Source organism: Nelumbo lutea, chromosome 2, assembly GCF_056320005.1.
Source record: "Nelumbo lutea isolate HS-2025 chromosome 2, American lotus-T2T, whole genome shotgun sequence".
Lineage (NCBI taxonomy): Eukaryota > Viridiplantae > Streptophyta > Magnoliopsida > Proteales > Nelumbonaceae > Nelumbo > Nelumbo lutea.
The window spans coordinates 24993278-25008394 of record NC_142685.1 but is presented as its reverse complement, the minus strand read 5'-3'; the positions used below and the strand labels follow the sequence as shown (position 1 = coordinate 25008394).

At 34.6% G+C, this 15117-nt stretch overlaps 2 protein-coding genes and 1 pseudogene across 4 annotated transcripts; 1 reads left to right on the top strand and 2 right to left on the bottom strand.

Moving 5' to 3' along the window:
- Positions 1-288: 288 nt before the first annotated feature.
- Positions 289-3771, bottom strand: LOC148869287 (uncharacterized). The gene is made up of 7 exons (XM_088972392.1): positions 3432-3771; positions 2933-3048; positions 2687-2805; positions 2414-2576; positions 2085-2311; positions 1615-1981; positions 289-1530 (listed from the first exon to the last, which is right to left on the bottom strand). Exons 1-7 carry the CDS (start codon positions 3588-3590, stop codon positions 531-533), a joined length of 2151 nt encoding a protein of 716 aa, XP_088828518.1. The 5' UTR covers positions 3591-3771; the 3' UTR covers positions 289-530.
- Positions 3772-6999: 3228 nt separating this feature from the next.
- On the bottom strand, positions 7000-15014 carry LOC148869285 (WAT1-related protein At3g56620-like). Of its 3 annotated transcripts, XR_016107804.1 has the most exons (6): positions 14630-15014; positions 14419-14551; positions 11576-11675; positions 10440-10510; positions 10273-10358; positions 7000-8410 (listed from the first exon to the last, which is right to left on the bottom strand). XR_016107804.1 is itself a non-coding variant. In XM_088972393.1 (5 exons), the coding sequence occupies exons 2-5, from the start codon at positions 14529-14531 to the stop codon at positions 8294-8296; spliced, it is 387 nt and encodes a 128-aa protein (XP_088828519.1). In that variant the 5' UTR covers positions 14532-14551; positions 14630-15014; the 3' UTR covers positions 7000-8293. The 3 variants fall into 3 exon arrangements, 2 of the variants coding, with proteins under 2 accessions (XP_088828519.1, XP_088828520.1); XM_088972393.1 differs by lacking the exon at positions 11576-11675; XM_088972394.1 differs by lacking the exon at positions 11576-11675 and having other exon boundaries at positions 14733-14994.
- Positions 13033-14086, top strand: LOC148869286 (uncharacterized; annotated as a pseudogene).
- Positions 15015-15117: the final 103 nt, after the last annotated feature.

The window sequence follows — 15117 nt, the reverse complement described above, 5'->3', positions numbered from 1 at the left end:
TGGGTACTGAACTGTTACATTTTAAAATTTGGGGACCAAAGTGACACTAGCCAAAAGTACAGGGTACTAATCAGGAATTTTCCCAAAATTTATACACTAAAATTAGTAACGTAATACAGAAAAAAAAAGGTGGAGTTCAAAAGAATTTGAAGAGAAGAAAGATTAAAAGAACCTAATAAAAATAGCATTTACTGTGATATTTATTTCTAAGGTAAAGTGGTAATTTGAAATAAAACTTATGAGAAAAACCAATTAAAAAAAAGATTTCGTTGAATGTAAGCAAAAATCTTGAGGAGAATGAATAATTATATTAATAAATTGGAAGGGCATTTAGATGGAACAATAGGCAGTTATATAATATTATATGTGGAATACATAAACCAAGCTTATATTACAAATCCAAGGATTATAGTACCAAGTAGACTGTGTTTCATATCTTCACTGTCTTCTTGATTCACTTGATGGATGACTCAGTGAAGTTGTTCTCATGGATGACTCGACCAGTGAAGCTGTTCTCATGGACATCTTCATCAATCATCAGACCCAAATACCAGAGGCTTCTTCCGTATGCAACCTACTCCCTTTCTTTCTCCCAAGATCACAGAAGGTGAAGATGGTATTGACCTAAAGACCCTAGCACTCTCAGGCCTAACAAATTCTCTCTCTTTTTTCACCTTACCTTCAAAGCTCTTGCTACTCCCAACGCCTTCACCTATGCTGATTTCAAATGTACTAGTTTTCTGCAACTTGAAGTCATTAGTCTCTGTCTCAACAATGTCTTCTTTCCTCACTCCACAATTTCTTTCGTGGACTGTCTGTTCATCAATCTCCTCATCAACCTTGGCCTCGTTCTGTGGATACTTGAGATTCATCTTTCTTATTGTTTTGTTGGCTCTGCTCGTCTCAGGTTCATTAGATTTTTCAGTCAGCTCCTCAGTATTGTCTAGAAGCATTTGAAGCCACCTCTCTACCTTCCTTTTTCCACGTTGTTTTCTGCGTTCTTCATCCTCCTCTCTTTGTGGGCTTTGGAGTCGGAGAGTTGAATTTGGTGCATTAATCATCATCTTGTTTGGCTCTTGGAACTCTAATCTGTGAAACTTATTCTTGACCATTGATTCATCCTCCACAGCAACAAGGGACTTGCTGTGTTCTTCAAGCTGCTCTCTCCTGTCTTCTTCTATTTCTTTTTGTATTTTCTGTTCATTGAAATAGTAACCAGCTTCAGATGATTTTTGCTCTTCTTCAGAGACACTCAGTTCCTTGCTATGATGTTTCCTTGGCCTCATTCTTGGTCCGTATAGAAAACTTCCATAATCTCCTTTTGCATAAAGGGTATCATCAATTCTAGATCTCTTCCTTGCTTGTTCCCATTGAGGTCTGATCTGTGTTTCAATCTCATCCCTTTGTTTGAATTTTTTGAGGAGCTCCTTCTCTGAGGAATCACATATTTCTTTTTGTGCTTCAAGTCTTGCCATCAAAACATTGGTGGCTGCTTGGTTCAATCTAATCTGCTCCTTATAGATGACACTCCTACAAGATGCAACAAAATTAGCTAGAAAGTATTCCAAACTAATACAAAATTGTAAAAGGGTTGGTGGTTTTCATCAGTCTTACTGGTGAATGGCATCTCGAATCATCTTCTCTAGTACAGTTTTGTATGAGGATTGTGATTCTGCTAGCCGCCTACATTTCTCAACCTTTCTCTTACGTTTTATTAGTAACAGCTCCAAATCTTGAATAGCGAGCCTCTCAACTTCAGTCTTCTTCTTCATTTCATCCAATTCCTTGTCCAGTTTTTTCATCTCTGATTGCATCTTCTGTGCTTCCTCTCTCTGCCTAAGGGAATCTCTGGCCATGGAGATTGCCAGATATGGGTTCGTTACCATGTCAGGATTATTATTTTCTGTTGAGATACTATGTAACTGTCTCCGAACTGACTTGCAGACGGATTCATTATCATCAAATAATGACTTCCTCTTAACTATAAAAATTGAAATTAAAGAACAAGAAAAGAAAATATGTTATTTTGTGGTCTAAAGGAACTATAGAAAACATTGACTAAAAAAGGACACTTTCCCACTGACCATTAGCAGGAGAGCTTGATCTGAGTCGCCTATTGAGATCAATGGATTTAAGAGGCGAGGATGCATCAAAAGATTTCTTGCGCGACAGAATAATGGCAGCTGGAGCAAGGTCTGCATACTTCTTTTTCTCCATGAAATGTTGTGGGAGAGCATGTGACTCCGTAGTCTGCGAAGAATTCAATTCTTCCTTTTCTCCATGAGAGAACAGTAGTGAGAATGCTCTGTTCCTGTTGAAATTGTGGGATCAACATCAGTGGTCTCTAGTTTTGTGCTTTAAAGTCCAAAAAAAAAATAATAATAATAAATAATTTAAGGCATACAAAACCCACCTGAAATCAGAATTTGAAGAAGCAAATATAGACAGGAACTGGTTTACAGAGATTCCCAATTGAAGATCCCACCATGGAACTAGATATTGCAACTTGTTATGTTTCTTCCTACATGCTTGCCACTGTAGTAACCTCAAATTGCCTGGAACAGTGCGTCCACCTCCTGTTGTCTCAAAAAAGGCCACCAAAGCAAATCATTTGTATGTGTCTAGACAGAAAGAGAATTGAATTGAACTTGAGGAGAAAAACAAAAGAGTTTCCATAGATTATTACTTGAGCAAGGAAACCAATGATCGATCTCCCAAGCAAGAGGAGAAGCCGGATCGGCATGGTAATAAAGAACATTACCATATGGATCTACTCGAAATTTTGAAGGATCAAAGCCAGCATTCCTGAAATCTCAAGAACAAATTGTAATAACAAATGGTAATCAGGAACCTTTCAGTTCTATCTCAAAAAAAAAAAAAAAAAATCTATTTTTCCCATTTGTGAGATATAGTATACAGTTCAAGGTCTTACCCAAGGTGGTCGAGTTGCTTCCACAGAAGACTGGCGTAGATTTTTGGTTCCGTTGAAGGTTTTCCTTCATGATCGATTATAGGAAACAAATCATCAAAATCGCCAGCTCTTGAAATCTACAGAGAATAATATCCTACAATAGTCAATTATAAATTTTAAAATGAAAAACTAAACCCAAATACGAAAAAATTGAAAACATGGTTTTGGAGACCTCCTTTGAGCGGGATAAAAAGAAAAAAAAATTGCAATTAAGAGAAACCAAGACCAGAAAATCTGAATGATCCATTAAGCCAACTAACATTTACCTGAAAATGGGAGAAAGGAAAAAGAACATTGAAGGAAATGGGTGTAAGATTCCTTCCCAGCCCAAACCAGAGGACAGAACAAAAAAATAAAAAAGAAATTGAGGATAACCCAGAAGCTTATCTGCTTGGTATTAAAACTGAAAACCAGCTAACCAACAGAGAGAGAGGAAAGATAGAGAAGGAGCTATTGTTACCTCATGAGTGGGTAAAACATAAGGAATGAAGGTGAAAGGGGGGTCATTAATGTAAGGGTTGAGATGGGGATCTCGACAGAGCTTCGCGTAGGCTTTTGGGTAACCGATACCTTCGTCGATTATCATCTCATCGTCCGCGAATACAAGTTTGGCCGCCATGGTCGTCTTCGGCTCTTCGCTGAGCTGAGTTCCAAGTCTTCCGAGAGGAGGAACGCAACGGTCGACTCAGTTTTTCAAAGGACATATTTTCACAATTTTGGGCCCACTAAAATAGTCTCAGAGACAGCTCCCGGCCCGTTGAAAAAGCCAAGAAGCCCATACTTTGCAGGAATTGCAGTCCGAGTCCGAGTCGATCACATCAGGTTCTTTTAAAGTCCATAAAAGCCCATGGCCCAAATTCATGGAAATAAACTCAATTAAACTTAACAATTAACATCACCTTACCAGACTAACCTTAATCCAACTTGGGTTCATATTTTTCAAAACAAACCCAAATTCAACCTGATCCAACCCAACCCGACATTTTCAAATTGGGGTTGGGCTAACCTGGCCCGTTGCGGCACTAATAATAATGATCCATCAAACCATTTCTAATTACATAAATCAACGCGCAAGTTTGGACGAGGTCCATGTGAATCCACCTACAGGTTCCAGGTTTATTGGTTCTAGGTCCAGTTCATGGGAACTCATGGTCAGACCAACAAGGATCAGGCCCGAAGTTTATGGACCCAGGCCCTGTTAATCTGGACCGTATATGGGAATAAATGGGTACCCATTAGCAACTTCTGCTAGGCTGGAATTCCAAGCTCCTATTGACGATCCCGAACAATAAAGCATAGTAAGGACCCCAATACAAAAACCAAAAGAGCTGCTGGGATTGACGATAATATGCAGTCTGTGAATATGACGTACGATGACGATCATAGCTATCGCGAAGGTTTTTAGAATCAAATCGGACAACGAACCGATCAGGGTCTGGTTCTCAGGTTGAATGGTCTGACTGTTCGAATTGAGTAGATGGCCAATTTTGACAAAAATTCAAAAAAAATAAAAGATAACCAACAGTTCAAATGATTTGAATGCCCGGATCAGCGATTTATTGATCAAATCAATGATTTTTGACAAAATAACGGTTTTAGGGTAAAATGAAATCGGTTCCCTTTTTCAGGTCCAACCTTCCAGTCCAGTCCGGTTTTGAAAATCATGGCTACCGTTGGAAGAGCTAGGTTCTTCTCATTCAAGCAGAGCATCGTTTTCCATTGGAAATCTTTCGTACCAACTAGCACCGCTCAAATTTTGCATCTCTAGCAGTGACCTGTATGCACTCAGGTTGCATTTAGTTGCAGCGTAAACCTGAACCATGTTCAAATTTTGCACTTAATTCAGTTTTGCATCTGATTGTTTGCAACAAACTAACAATGATTTACTCTATTACCTGATACAAATTTTACACACTGAGTTTTTGCCCCATTTGAACTCATTAACAATGTAAATTTTGCATCTCGAAAACTTATGCAAAATTTGCACCACCTTCCTCCCATGTTCCTACCTCAATTCTCTCTCATATAGCCTGAACCCAGTCCAATCCGGCCTATAAACATGTCTATCCATATCCTCCTACCTCCATTTTAGTGCATATAAAGTGGAACCTCACCATTTTACCAACAATTTTACTTTTCATAAACAAACAAAACAAGATCAAATATGAAGCAAAAGTATATTAAAATTTAAACTCTACCCATTTGTACTCCCATGCATTTAAAGTAGTGTGACTTTTATTTGCACTACAACCAAACACAGCTTCAAGAAAGCTTATGCTATTTTTTATCATTTTTATTAAATACTTCTTTTTATAAATACTTAAAATAAGTGCTGGGACCACACAGTAAGTGGAAAATAAGCACTTATCCCCATCTGGTAAAAAAAGTAAGGAAAAGGTGCTTATTTAAAAAAGTATTTATTGAAAAAACAATTTGAGAGTGGCTTTTTTAATTACTTATTAAATAAGTGCATGTTCGAAATTTTTGGGATGGTTTAATTTTTTAAATCCCCAAAATACCCCGCACGTTAGAAAAACCCTCTTATTCCTCATTCAAATAGACTCGAGAACACCAACGGCGACCCCTCTACTGGGAGGGGCCGACAATCACCGAACAACATAAAAACTCACCAGCAGTCAGGCTAGTTTCACTTTTGGGACCATTTTTTTCATGTTTTCATGAATATTTTTGTTTTTTTTTTTTTTGAGGTATTTAACGCACAAAACCCTTTTGGTGTTATTATTTCCCATACAATTGCCAGCGATATCAGGTTGATCATACTCCTCCATTTTTTATTTATTATTATTTCTGTGCAATACTTTACTCAAAATCATTTTTTTCAGAGATAAAAAAATGATAATGTTGTGTTAATTAGTTTGGTTATGTTAATTATTTTGTTTTAAATATTATTGCAAGTTTGTGTTTTTATTCCAAGTTATGAATAATTGGTGATTGTTCTTTGGTGATGTTTTCCCAAATTTATTTTTTTCCTTAATCCGAATGTTGATTGTTTTTTATTAATATGATTTCTTGTGATACTATATATATAATTTTTATTGCACATTGTCCACGTGACACTATGTGTGGACCCACATGGATTCCCATGTGTCACGACGTGGTGATGTGGCAAACATCCTTCAAGTGTATAATATAATATTGAAAATCATTGTTTATATGTGTGGATAAAATGGGGGTTAAAACTATCATTTATGCTAAAATAAGCACTTATGGAAAAGGTATCTCACCTAACATTCTCACCCCAATAAGTGCTTAAAATATCTAATAAGTGATTTAACAAGTGGGCTACCAAACAACATTAAGTGAGTGTTAAAATAAGCACTTACAATAAACAATTTATCAAACCACTTAATCACCAAGCATAGCCTTAATCGTTTATTTTTATCATTAGACTGCTTATGTTGGACCACACTCATTTGGAGAATTGCACATTCCATTGGACATTCAAATGTAACTCTGTGGTTAAGACTTTTTACCAATTAAAAACTTTCAAACTTACCACAACTCTAGTGTAGAATCTTCCTCCATAACATTGCGCATAATGTTATTAGAAAAGAAAAACAAGATTGTACTAACACATCTTGACTCGATGTCCTCCCAACCAAAATCTTTTGTCTTTTGGCTTTCCATAATTTCCCTTTAATGCCCCAACTTAGCCTTGTTAAAGCAAGATGGTCCTTCAACTCCTTTGCCATAAGGTAAAGCAGCTGCCTTTGCCATCAAACCTTTCAATTTGAACTTAAGAAATTGTACTTTTGCTATCATTATCTCTTAAACAATTTTACAAACATCTTGTGAATACCAGCCTAAGAGCTATGATACCATTTTGTTGTTCTCAAAACAACCGCCCATAAGAGAAAACCACAAAGTGCTTTAAACAAAATAGAAACCAAAGGAATCCAATAGAAACGGAAATAAAAAAAAAAAAAATCAAAGCAAAGATAAAAGAAAAAATAAATACCAACAAGAACACAAAGAATTTACATGGTTAGACTTTACTACCTACCATGGGAGAGATAAAAGTTGTTCTTCACTATAAAAGAAAATGAGAAATAGTACATGATAGTTTGTAGATTGCAACCCTAACCAACCCTAAACACTTGTACACCCATTTCCCCTTTCCTTAATTCAAAGAACAAAATAAGAGAAAAAAAGTCAATCAACTCTTACGTGAAAATCACTTCTTCTCTCAACCCCTCTCTCTATCTCTCTCTCTTCAAACAAGAAAAAAAAGTAAACTTCCCTATCTAAATCTTACATACAAAAGAACCCTTTTATATGTAAAACCCACATTAACCTAAAGGAGAGACCACACCCATTGTTAGATTATAACACAATCCAACTGTTGAAAAATAATACACAATCCCAATAATTTACATATACATTAAAAATTTAGAAGATGATTGTGACAGCATTATTTTAAAAAGGAAAGATTTCACCATCTTTTTTCTTCTTGAAGCATGAAAGGGAAAAATTCATTGAAAAATGCTCACATTATAAAGCAAAACGAACAAATAGCAAGAAATAAAACTAACACCCAAAAAAGTTCAAACTATTGAGCAAGATATAAGTTATATTGAGCATTGGGAGAAAGAACTTGTAAGAACTTTGCAAATGGTGCAGAAAAAGTCAAGAAACATAAGGAAGGAGTAGAATTCTCCAACAGAGATTAACTTACCAAGCAAAACTCCCATCTCAAAGAAACTGAAACCCTAAAAGCCTTATCCACACGATTTAAAAAAAGAAAAAACTTTCAGAAAATGAATATTGTTGTAAAGGATGATAAGACAAAAAAAGATAGAATTGGAAATAAATATATTAAAGAGTTCCATGTGTAATTTCAATTTGTAAGAGGACAAGAGAAAAATGACTAGATGTTTGGTTTGGAGATTTAAATAAATGGCCAAGAAAATGTTTGGTTTGGTTTGGTGAAGGAAAGGGTCATAAAAAAGCAATAAGTGGACAAGAAAATGTGGGTTGAAGTGCTATGAAATGATCTAAAAACTTATAACTTGACCAAAAGCACTACTCTTAATAGAAGAAATTTAAATATAAGAATATCTAGAATTACTTTTTTTTTTTTATTTGACTAATGAGAATTAGAGTACTTCTTTTGGGAGGGGGGGGGGGGGGGGGAGGAGGTCAAATAAGTGCTTCTAAGACTTACTTCTTTCAAGAAGCCAGCCAAGGTATATCCTTTTCTAATTCATACCTACAAATTGAAAACTGAAAATAAAACTACATAAAGCAAAAGAATCTTACACAATAAATAGGGGCCAGCAACTTAATATCCCAACTCAACCTTCATGATGAAGCTTTACGATCTAAAATCACTGTTACTACTACTGCTTGTATTGTTCCCATTAAGCATATCATTGATGTAAGCAAGATTGGAGCTGCATATTTCTTAATTGTTGCAGCCTGTAAATTAAATTAAATAAAATATTAACCTTCATAATAAAATAATAAATTAATCAATTTTATAATAAACAATGATATTGCTAAATTTCTTTCAATATAGGTTATTAATGATCCCATTTCTTGTGCTACACATTTATCTTTCTATTAGAAATCATTAATTCATAAAACTAACCTATTATGCAATCAACCATTATACTCAAAATTGATTATTAGTCATTAAATTAATATTTAACTTTTCATTCCACACCAAAATGCGTTGTATTTAATATTTTCTTTTAAAGATATAGTAAATTTTGTTTTCAGAAATAATTTGGAGAAGTCTAAATCTAAATGACAAATGCCATGGTATAGTGTTTTGTGGGTAGGATTCTTATCGATCCAACTAAATCTGAATCTAATCTAATTATTGAAACTTCAAATCCAAATCAAAAGTAATTAGGGTTCCAAAATCCATTGAGAGCCCTGATATTTTTTATTAAATTTTGCAAATTTAGGATCTATGACTATGTCTTGCAAGTTGGATGTAAAATTTTCAAACAAAGGGTGGCGCAACATTTAGAACCTACAATGTTTTCATACTTTTGTAGGGGTGTCCACCGGTTCGGTTAACCAAACCATGGGCAGTTTTTGTAAATTGAACCAGTACCACCGGTTTTTCCATTTCCCTAAACCAAAACTGAACCGGTATAGTACCACCGGTTAACCGGTCCGTCGGTTTTGGTTTTTGACCTTTTCGGTTCTTGGATTTTTTTATATTTGTAATATATTATATAAATATATGTATAATATTATATTATAAATAAGAAATGATATATAATATATTTATAAATAGATTATTATAAATATAATACATGTATATATTTATATATAATGAATATATATTTATATATAATATATAGAAAATATGTGACATATATTAAAAATATATATAAAATATACATATAAATATAACCGATCGGTTCGGTTAACTGCTGATTTTTTGTAGGTTAACCGAAAACCGAACCGGTCCTTCGATTTTTCAAAAATACCGAACCGATTGATTCAGTTAACCGCATTTTCTGGTTCGGTTTTCTCTGTTCGGTTCAGTTTTTCAGTTTTTTAATTTTTCATGGACACCCCTATACTTTTGGTATTTCAAAATATGTCCATGCACATAATACTATTATATTCAAGCCTATATCTAATATATATATATATATATATATTGAAAGAGTAGATCTAGAATGTTTAAATAATGAGAAAATCATAAACTATATTTAATAAAATATATCTAATAAGATTAAAATTCACAACAAGTTTTAAAAATTTTACTTAAAAAAGCAGTGTTATAGTTTTTAAATCATTTTATTATATTTAATATAAGACACACTTTGCAAGTGTTTAAAGTTATGCTATATTTTCATTGTATCATGATGAATTCAAATTAGCTGACTACAATGGCTGTTTAGTGGGTTGTGGAACCAACGATAATGCCCCACACCAGTAAAAAAATACATGGGTCTATAACCATTTAACTTTTCACTATGGGCCCCACGAATTTCATCACTGACGTGAGAGGTTATAATTGATTCCACAGCAAGTTAAACAGCCACAGCATTCAGGTTAATCCTTTCTCATCTATCATGTTCATCAAAATTTTAATGATTGTATCTATTTGCATAATACATTATAAAACAATTATAAAGAAATTTGATAATTATAAAAATATGTGAAAATGTTCAAGAATAGTATCCTAAATATATGCATCGTTTGTAAAAAATAACATCATAAAATAGGTGGTTATGATTTGTAAATTGTTATATATTTAGATTAATCGTTACATATTTATACTAAATATTTTTTCCTTTGGGTTTAGAAATTACCTGCAATATATAGAAGGCTGCTTGTGAAAAACGGGAAAGAATAAGTAGAAGGGAGCCTTTCATCCAATCCTTTTCTAATGACGCCACTGATTAGGTAGAATTGGTAAAATGTGGCGAAAAAAGTGAAATTACAACAACACCCTTGTATAAAGTCATGACTGTAGCACCTGCAAAAGTTACAAGAGTTCCACCTATCTTTGCTTGGCTGCTAAATTTGAAAATATTTAATTTCTCCGTTCTGAATTCAAAAAATCCAAATTTGTTAACGTTAGTGTCTATAAGAAAACTAAATACAATATTTTTTTTATAAATGATCAAATATTTGAAATTAACAATAAAAGATTTGCACATTCAAGTAATAGATTTGAAACTTAGGCTGCATTTGGAAACGATGCAAATGGAGTGTAAATCCCGGTTCAGGGTAAATTTGCACTCTGATTCACTTTTGCCGGTGTTAGGCAACATTACATTTATACATTGATAAATGACAGAAAATACATTTTCCAATGCATATTTACATTGATAATAAGGCTGTGTTTGGAAAAAATGCAAATGGAGTGTAAATCCCGGTTCAGAGTAAATTTGCACTCTGGTTCACTTTTGCCTGTGTTTTGCAATGCATATTTACACTGACAATAAGATGTAAAAGTACATCAATAAAAAAGAAGTAAATTTGCATTCAAGTGGCCTTTTAATAAAAAAGCATATACTTTATTGGAATTCGTGTTTGCAACCAATACAGCTAAAAGTCTGTTTGGTAAGAAGGTAAATTTGCCAATGCAAAACTAACCCAATTTTGCAATTTATATGGACCATTTTACACTCTACATATTTGCATTCACACTTATTTGCATCATTTCCAAACATAGCCTAAGATGTAAAAGTACATCAATAAAAAATAAGTAAATTTGCATTCAAGTAGGCTTTTGGTAAAAAAAAAAAAAGGCATATGCTTTATTGGAATTTGTTTGGTAAGAAGGTAAATTTGTCAACACAAAGCTAACCCAACTTTGCAATTTATATGAACCGTTTTACATTCTACATATTTGCACTCACATTTATTTGCATCGTTTGCAAACGCAGCTTTAGAATAAAAAGCTAGAGCTGCCAATAACGGTGTGTCCTGATTAATAAATTGGGTAGGACTGGTTTTTGCAGTTCTAAACTGATAATATAGTTACTGATATATATATATATATATATATATATATATATATATATATATATATATAGATAAAAGATAATTTTAGGGTCTGTTTGGTTCACGATCAGAATCGGAATCGGAATGGTCTATTCCCCCTACCTGTTTGGTTCAAACAGGAATCGGAATCAGATTCCTATTGATGCTATTTGGTTCATCGAGAGGCTGGAATCGGAATCATCCATGATTTCCAATTTTGCCCCTAATAAAAAAAAACAGAAAATGCATGAAAATACCAAAAAAGTGCAGAAATTGCAGAAAATTTGCAGGAAAATGCAGAAGTTACAATAATTTTACAGAAAATTTAGAAAAATGTATGAAAATATTCAAATTTTGCAGAAATTGCAAAAAAAAAAATGTAAAATTTTGCAAGAAATTGCAGAAAAATGCATGAAAATACATGAAATTTTGCAGAAATTGCAAGAAAATCAGAATTAGAATGGAAATTCAAAAAACAGGTTGCTGCTTCGGTGATCATAACATGGAAAATTTGGTGTCACTTCTTGAGAGGCATCAACACTAGCTAGTGCTTTCCAGTAACAGTGATGTAATTGCTATAGAGCTTATTTAAGTAAAGAGCATGTGCAGTCATGACAGCAACCATACTATGATCATTTGGATGGAGTGAAACTCTGGGATCTTCAGCAATAAGTCTTCTCAGAAAGATGAGGTGAAGAGAAATGCAGTTGCAACATGTTCCTGCTTATCTGTGCTGGAGTTCAGGGGTGTTGTGAGACATGGCCTTTTCTGTATGGGAACATAGGTATAAGGGGATTATTGGATAGCCTCATCCTGAGAGTGCTTATGTAGTTGACCTTGAGTCCTTCATACAGCCTTTCACTGTAGTGGCAGCTCAATCCTAGAGTGTATCTCTTATTTGCTTCCTTTCGATATAATACTATCTCTTTCCATAAAAAATATACCTCTTAGATCCTGCCCAGGTTGTGTGGTCTTGAACTCATTAGAGTAAATTGACTAAGGTTTCTTACCTATACCATAATAACATGCTTTGACATATAAAATTGAGGCCACAAACTTGGTATGTTTCAATTTTGGATAAGATTCAAAATATAATTATATAGCCCATGGATTCAACAATGGGATATTTTGCTCTCACATTAGATATGATGCATAAGTACCCATTGATTAGTTTGCCACCTAATGGCAAAGGATGCTAAACCAACCTTAGTTGCTCCTGTAAAATGAGTAAGCAGGTGCCTGTACACATCTGGCAGATATGCTATTCTAAAGGTTCATAACCAGCTTTATGCCCAACTTATGACTTCTTAAGTCATGGTTACGATAACCTAATGGATATTCCCATTTGAACAGTTAATGCAGAAGTTCATGTTTCTTTTCTGAATTCATTGTGAAGTTTGTTTTCTCTTGAGGTGGAGCTAAATTTGCTGTTTGTGCTATACATGCACATAATATATATTTCCTTGTAATGCACCTGACCAAAATGGTTTCTATCTGCTTCTTCAGGTCAAGATAAAGTGCTTGTGTGAGTCAGGACGTGTCATTGGTTGCAAGCTTACTCTGTTTTAATTTGAGTCCAGATGAGAGAAGGTTATATGTGTTTTTCAGTTTCACAACACCCTATGTGCCGAGTCTCATATTTATTGAAAGGAAATCCTTTCCTTCAACCAAGGATCTTGGCCCGTTTTTGGTCAGAGAAGTACCAAAACAGTTGTAGTTTTTATGTGCATGGACCTAGCACCCATGAACCTTCTGCAAAGGAACAATATAGGGGAAGATGGGAGCAGTTACATATAAAAGTAGGAAGTGAAAATACCCAGAGTAGTAAACTATATGAAATCAGGCACAAAGTGTTGGACAGAAAAGTTACAGCAACAACTAAGTTAAACATAAATAAGCCAAAGCTGATAGAATTTGAAAGAGCTCAATACTGTGACATTCAAGAAAAGATTTCAGATAGCAAAGTACTAGAGCAACTTGTCACATTTTTTGTTTTTGATATTGAAACCACTGGATTGAGCAGAGAAAACGAATGAATCATTGAGATTATAATTCAGGATCTCCTAGGAGGTGAGAACAGTACATTCCAAACTCTAGTCAACCCAGAACGTGTTATCCTCAATTCCCATGTCCATGGCATCACAACAAGTATGGTTAACAGACCTGATGTTCCAAGGTATAGTATTTCATAATACTGCATTTCCATGCTTCTGTCATTGACTGATTACCAAGTATATCAAGTAATAATCATGGTTAACAGGCTCCCAAAGATATAGCACTTTGATACTTTTTTTTTTTTTTGATAAATTATACCACTTTGATGCATGGTTGAAGCAGCTATTCTCATCCTCTCTCGTCTATCGAATAAAGGAGGTGGGAGCATGCATGTGAGATGAAGGGATCACATGGATCGTTGAAAGCTCATGGAAAGGAGGAGGGGAATAATTAATTACAACTAGCACTTTTAATCTGTAGAGAGATTTTTTTCTTCTAATGTATTCCCTTTTCTTTTTATTATTATTTTTTTATCATTCTTTATTAATCACAATTTATAATTTATCTATTTCTTATATTGCTTACTACAGAGAAACTCCCTGCTTATCGGAGAGTTCAGATCGGTTCTTGGCCAGATAATTCAGACGAAATAACCATCAACTGGACTAATGTCATCATATTTGAAATTAGGAAAAGAAAACTGGGAAAGAAAAAAATATATATATATATCAGAAGGTCAGCAATCACAATAATCATAAATTGAGTCCCTAATCGGAGTTAGAAAGAAAAAATGAAGAGGTTGGATAGGCGTTGACAGTTTAGTAGTTTACGAGCTGATTCGACAGAACCAGCTCCATCCCTCTCCCCCAGGCCCTAGTCAGTTCGAGACAACAACTTAAATAGAGAGTCGTAAATATAAAATGGAAGAAACGTAACCAAAAAAATGATGAAATATTGTAGAACGCACTTACCTGTTAGAATATTGGCTTGGAATCGATGGATGTTGTAGGGGAAGATTTGAGACGAGCTTTGATCTCTCTCTCTCTCTCTCTCTCTCTCCCTCCCTTTGAACTATTGCAGCCATTGGTGCTCTAGATGCAGTCTCTGCACGAGGTTTAGGATGGAACGATTTTAGATTGTATCCGGTGAGGAAGAAGAAGAAGATTCAATCAGTGGTCTTACCTCGCCGGAGGTTGGTTCAATTAGAGCATGCGGTTGATTTCGAAGAAGGAGGAGGACGAAGAGGAGGAGGAGGAGGAGGACAACGGTTCAGCAGTGGTCTTACCTCGCCGGAGGTTGGTTCATATCTCTGTTCGGCGATGGAAGAAGGCTTGGAGTTCTCGCAATCTCTGTTTCGTATCTTCGCTGGGTTGAAAATGAGGAGGGCATTTTTGTGCAAAAAAATAAAAATCATAAACTCGAATGGGAATCACATTCTCGGGGAGGGGTCGGGAATGGCCATTCCCTACACGAGGGATTCCCATTCCGCCTAAAATGGGAATGGGATTCCTATTCCGATCAACAAGCATTTGGAATGGAAATGGGCCATTTCGATTTCGATTTCAACTCCTATTCCCTCAAATCAAACGGACCCTTAATCTAAAACACTTGTTCTATCAATATATAAACAGTTACTATTTATTGTCATTTTATTAAGAATGAAGTTTGAA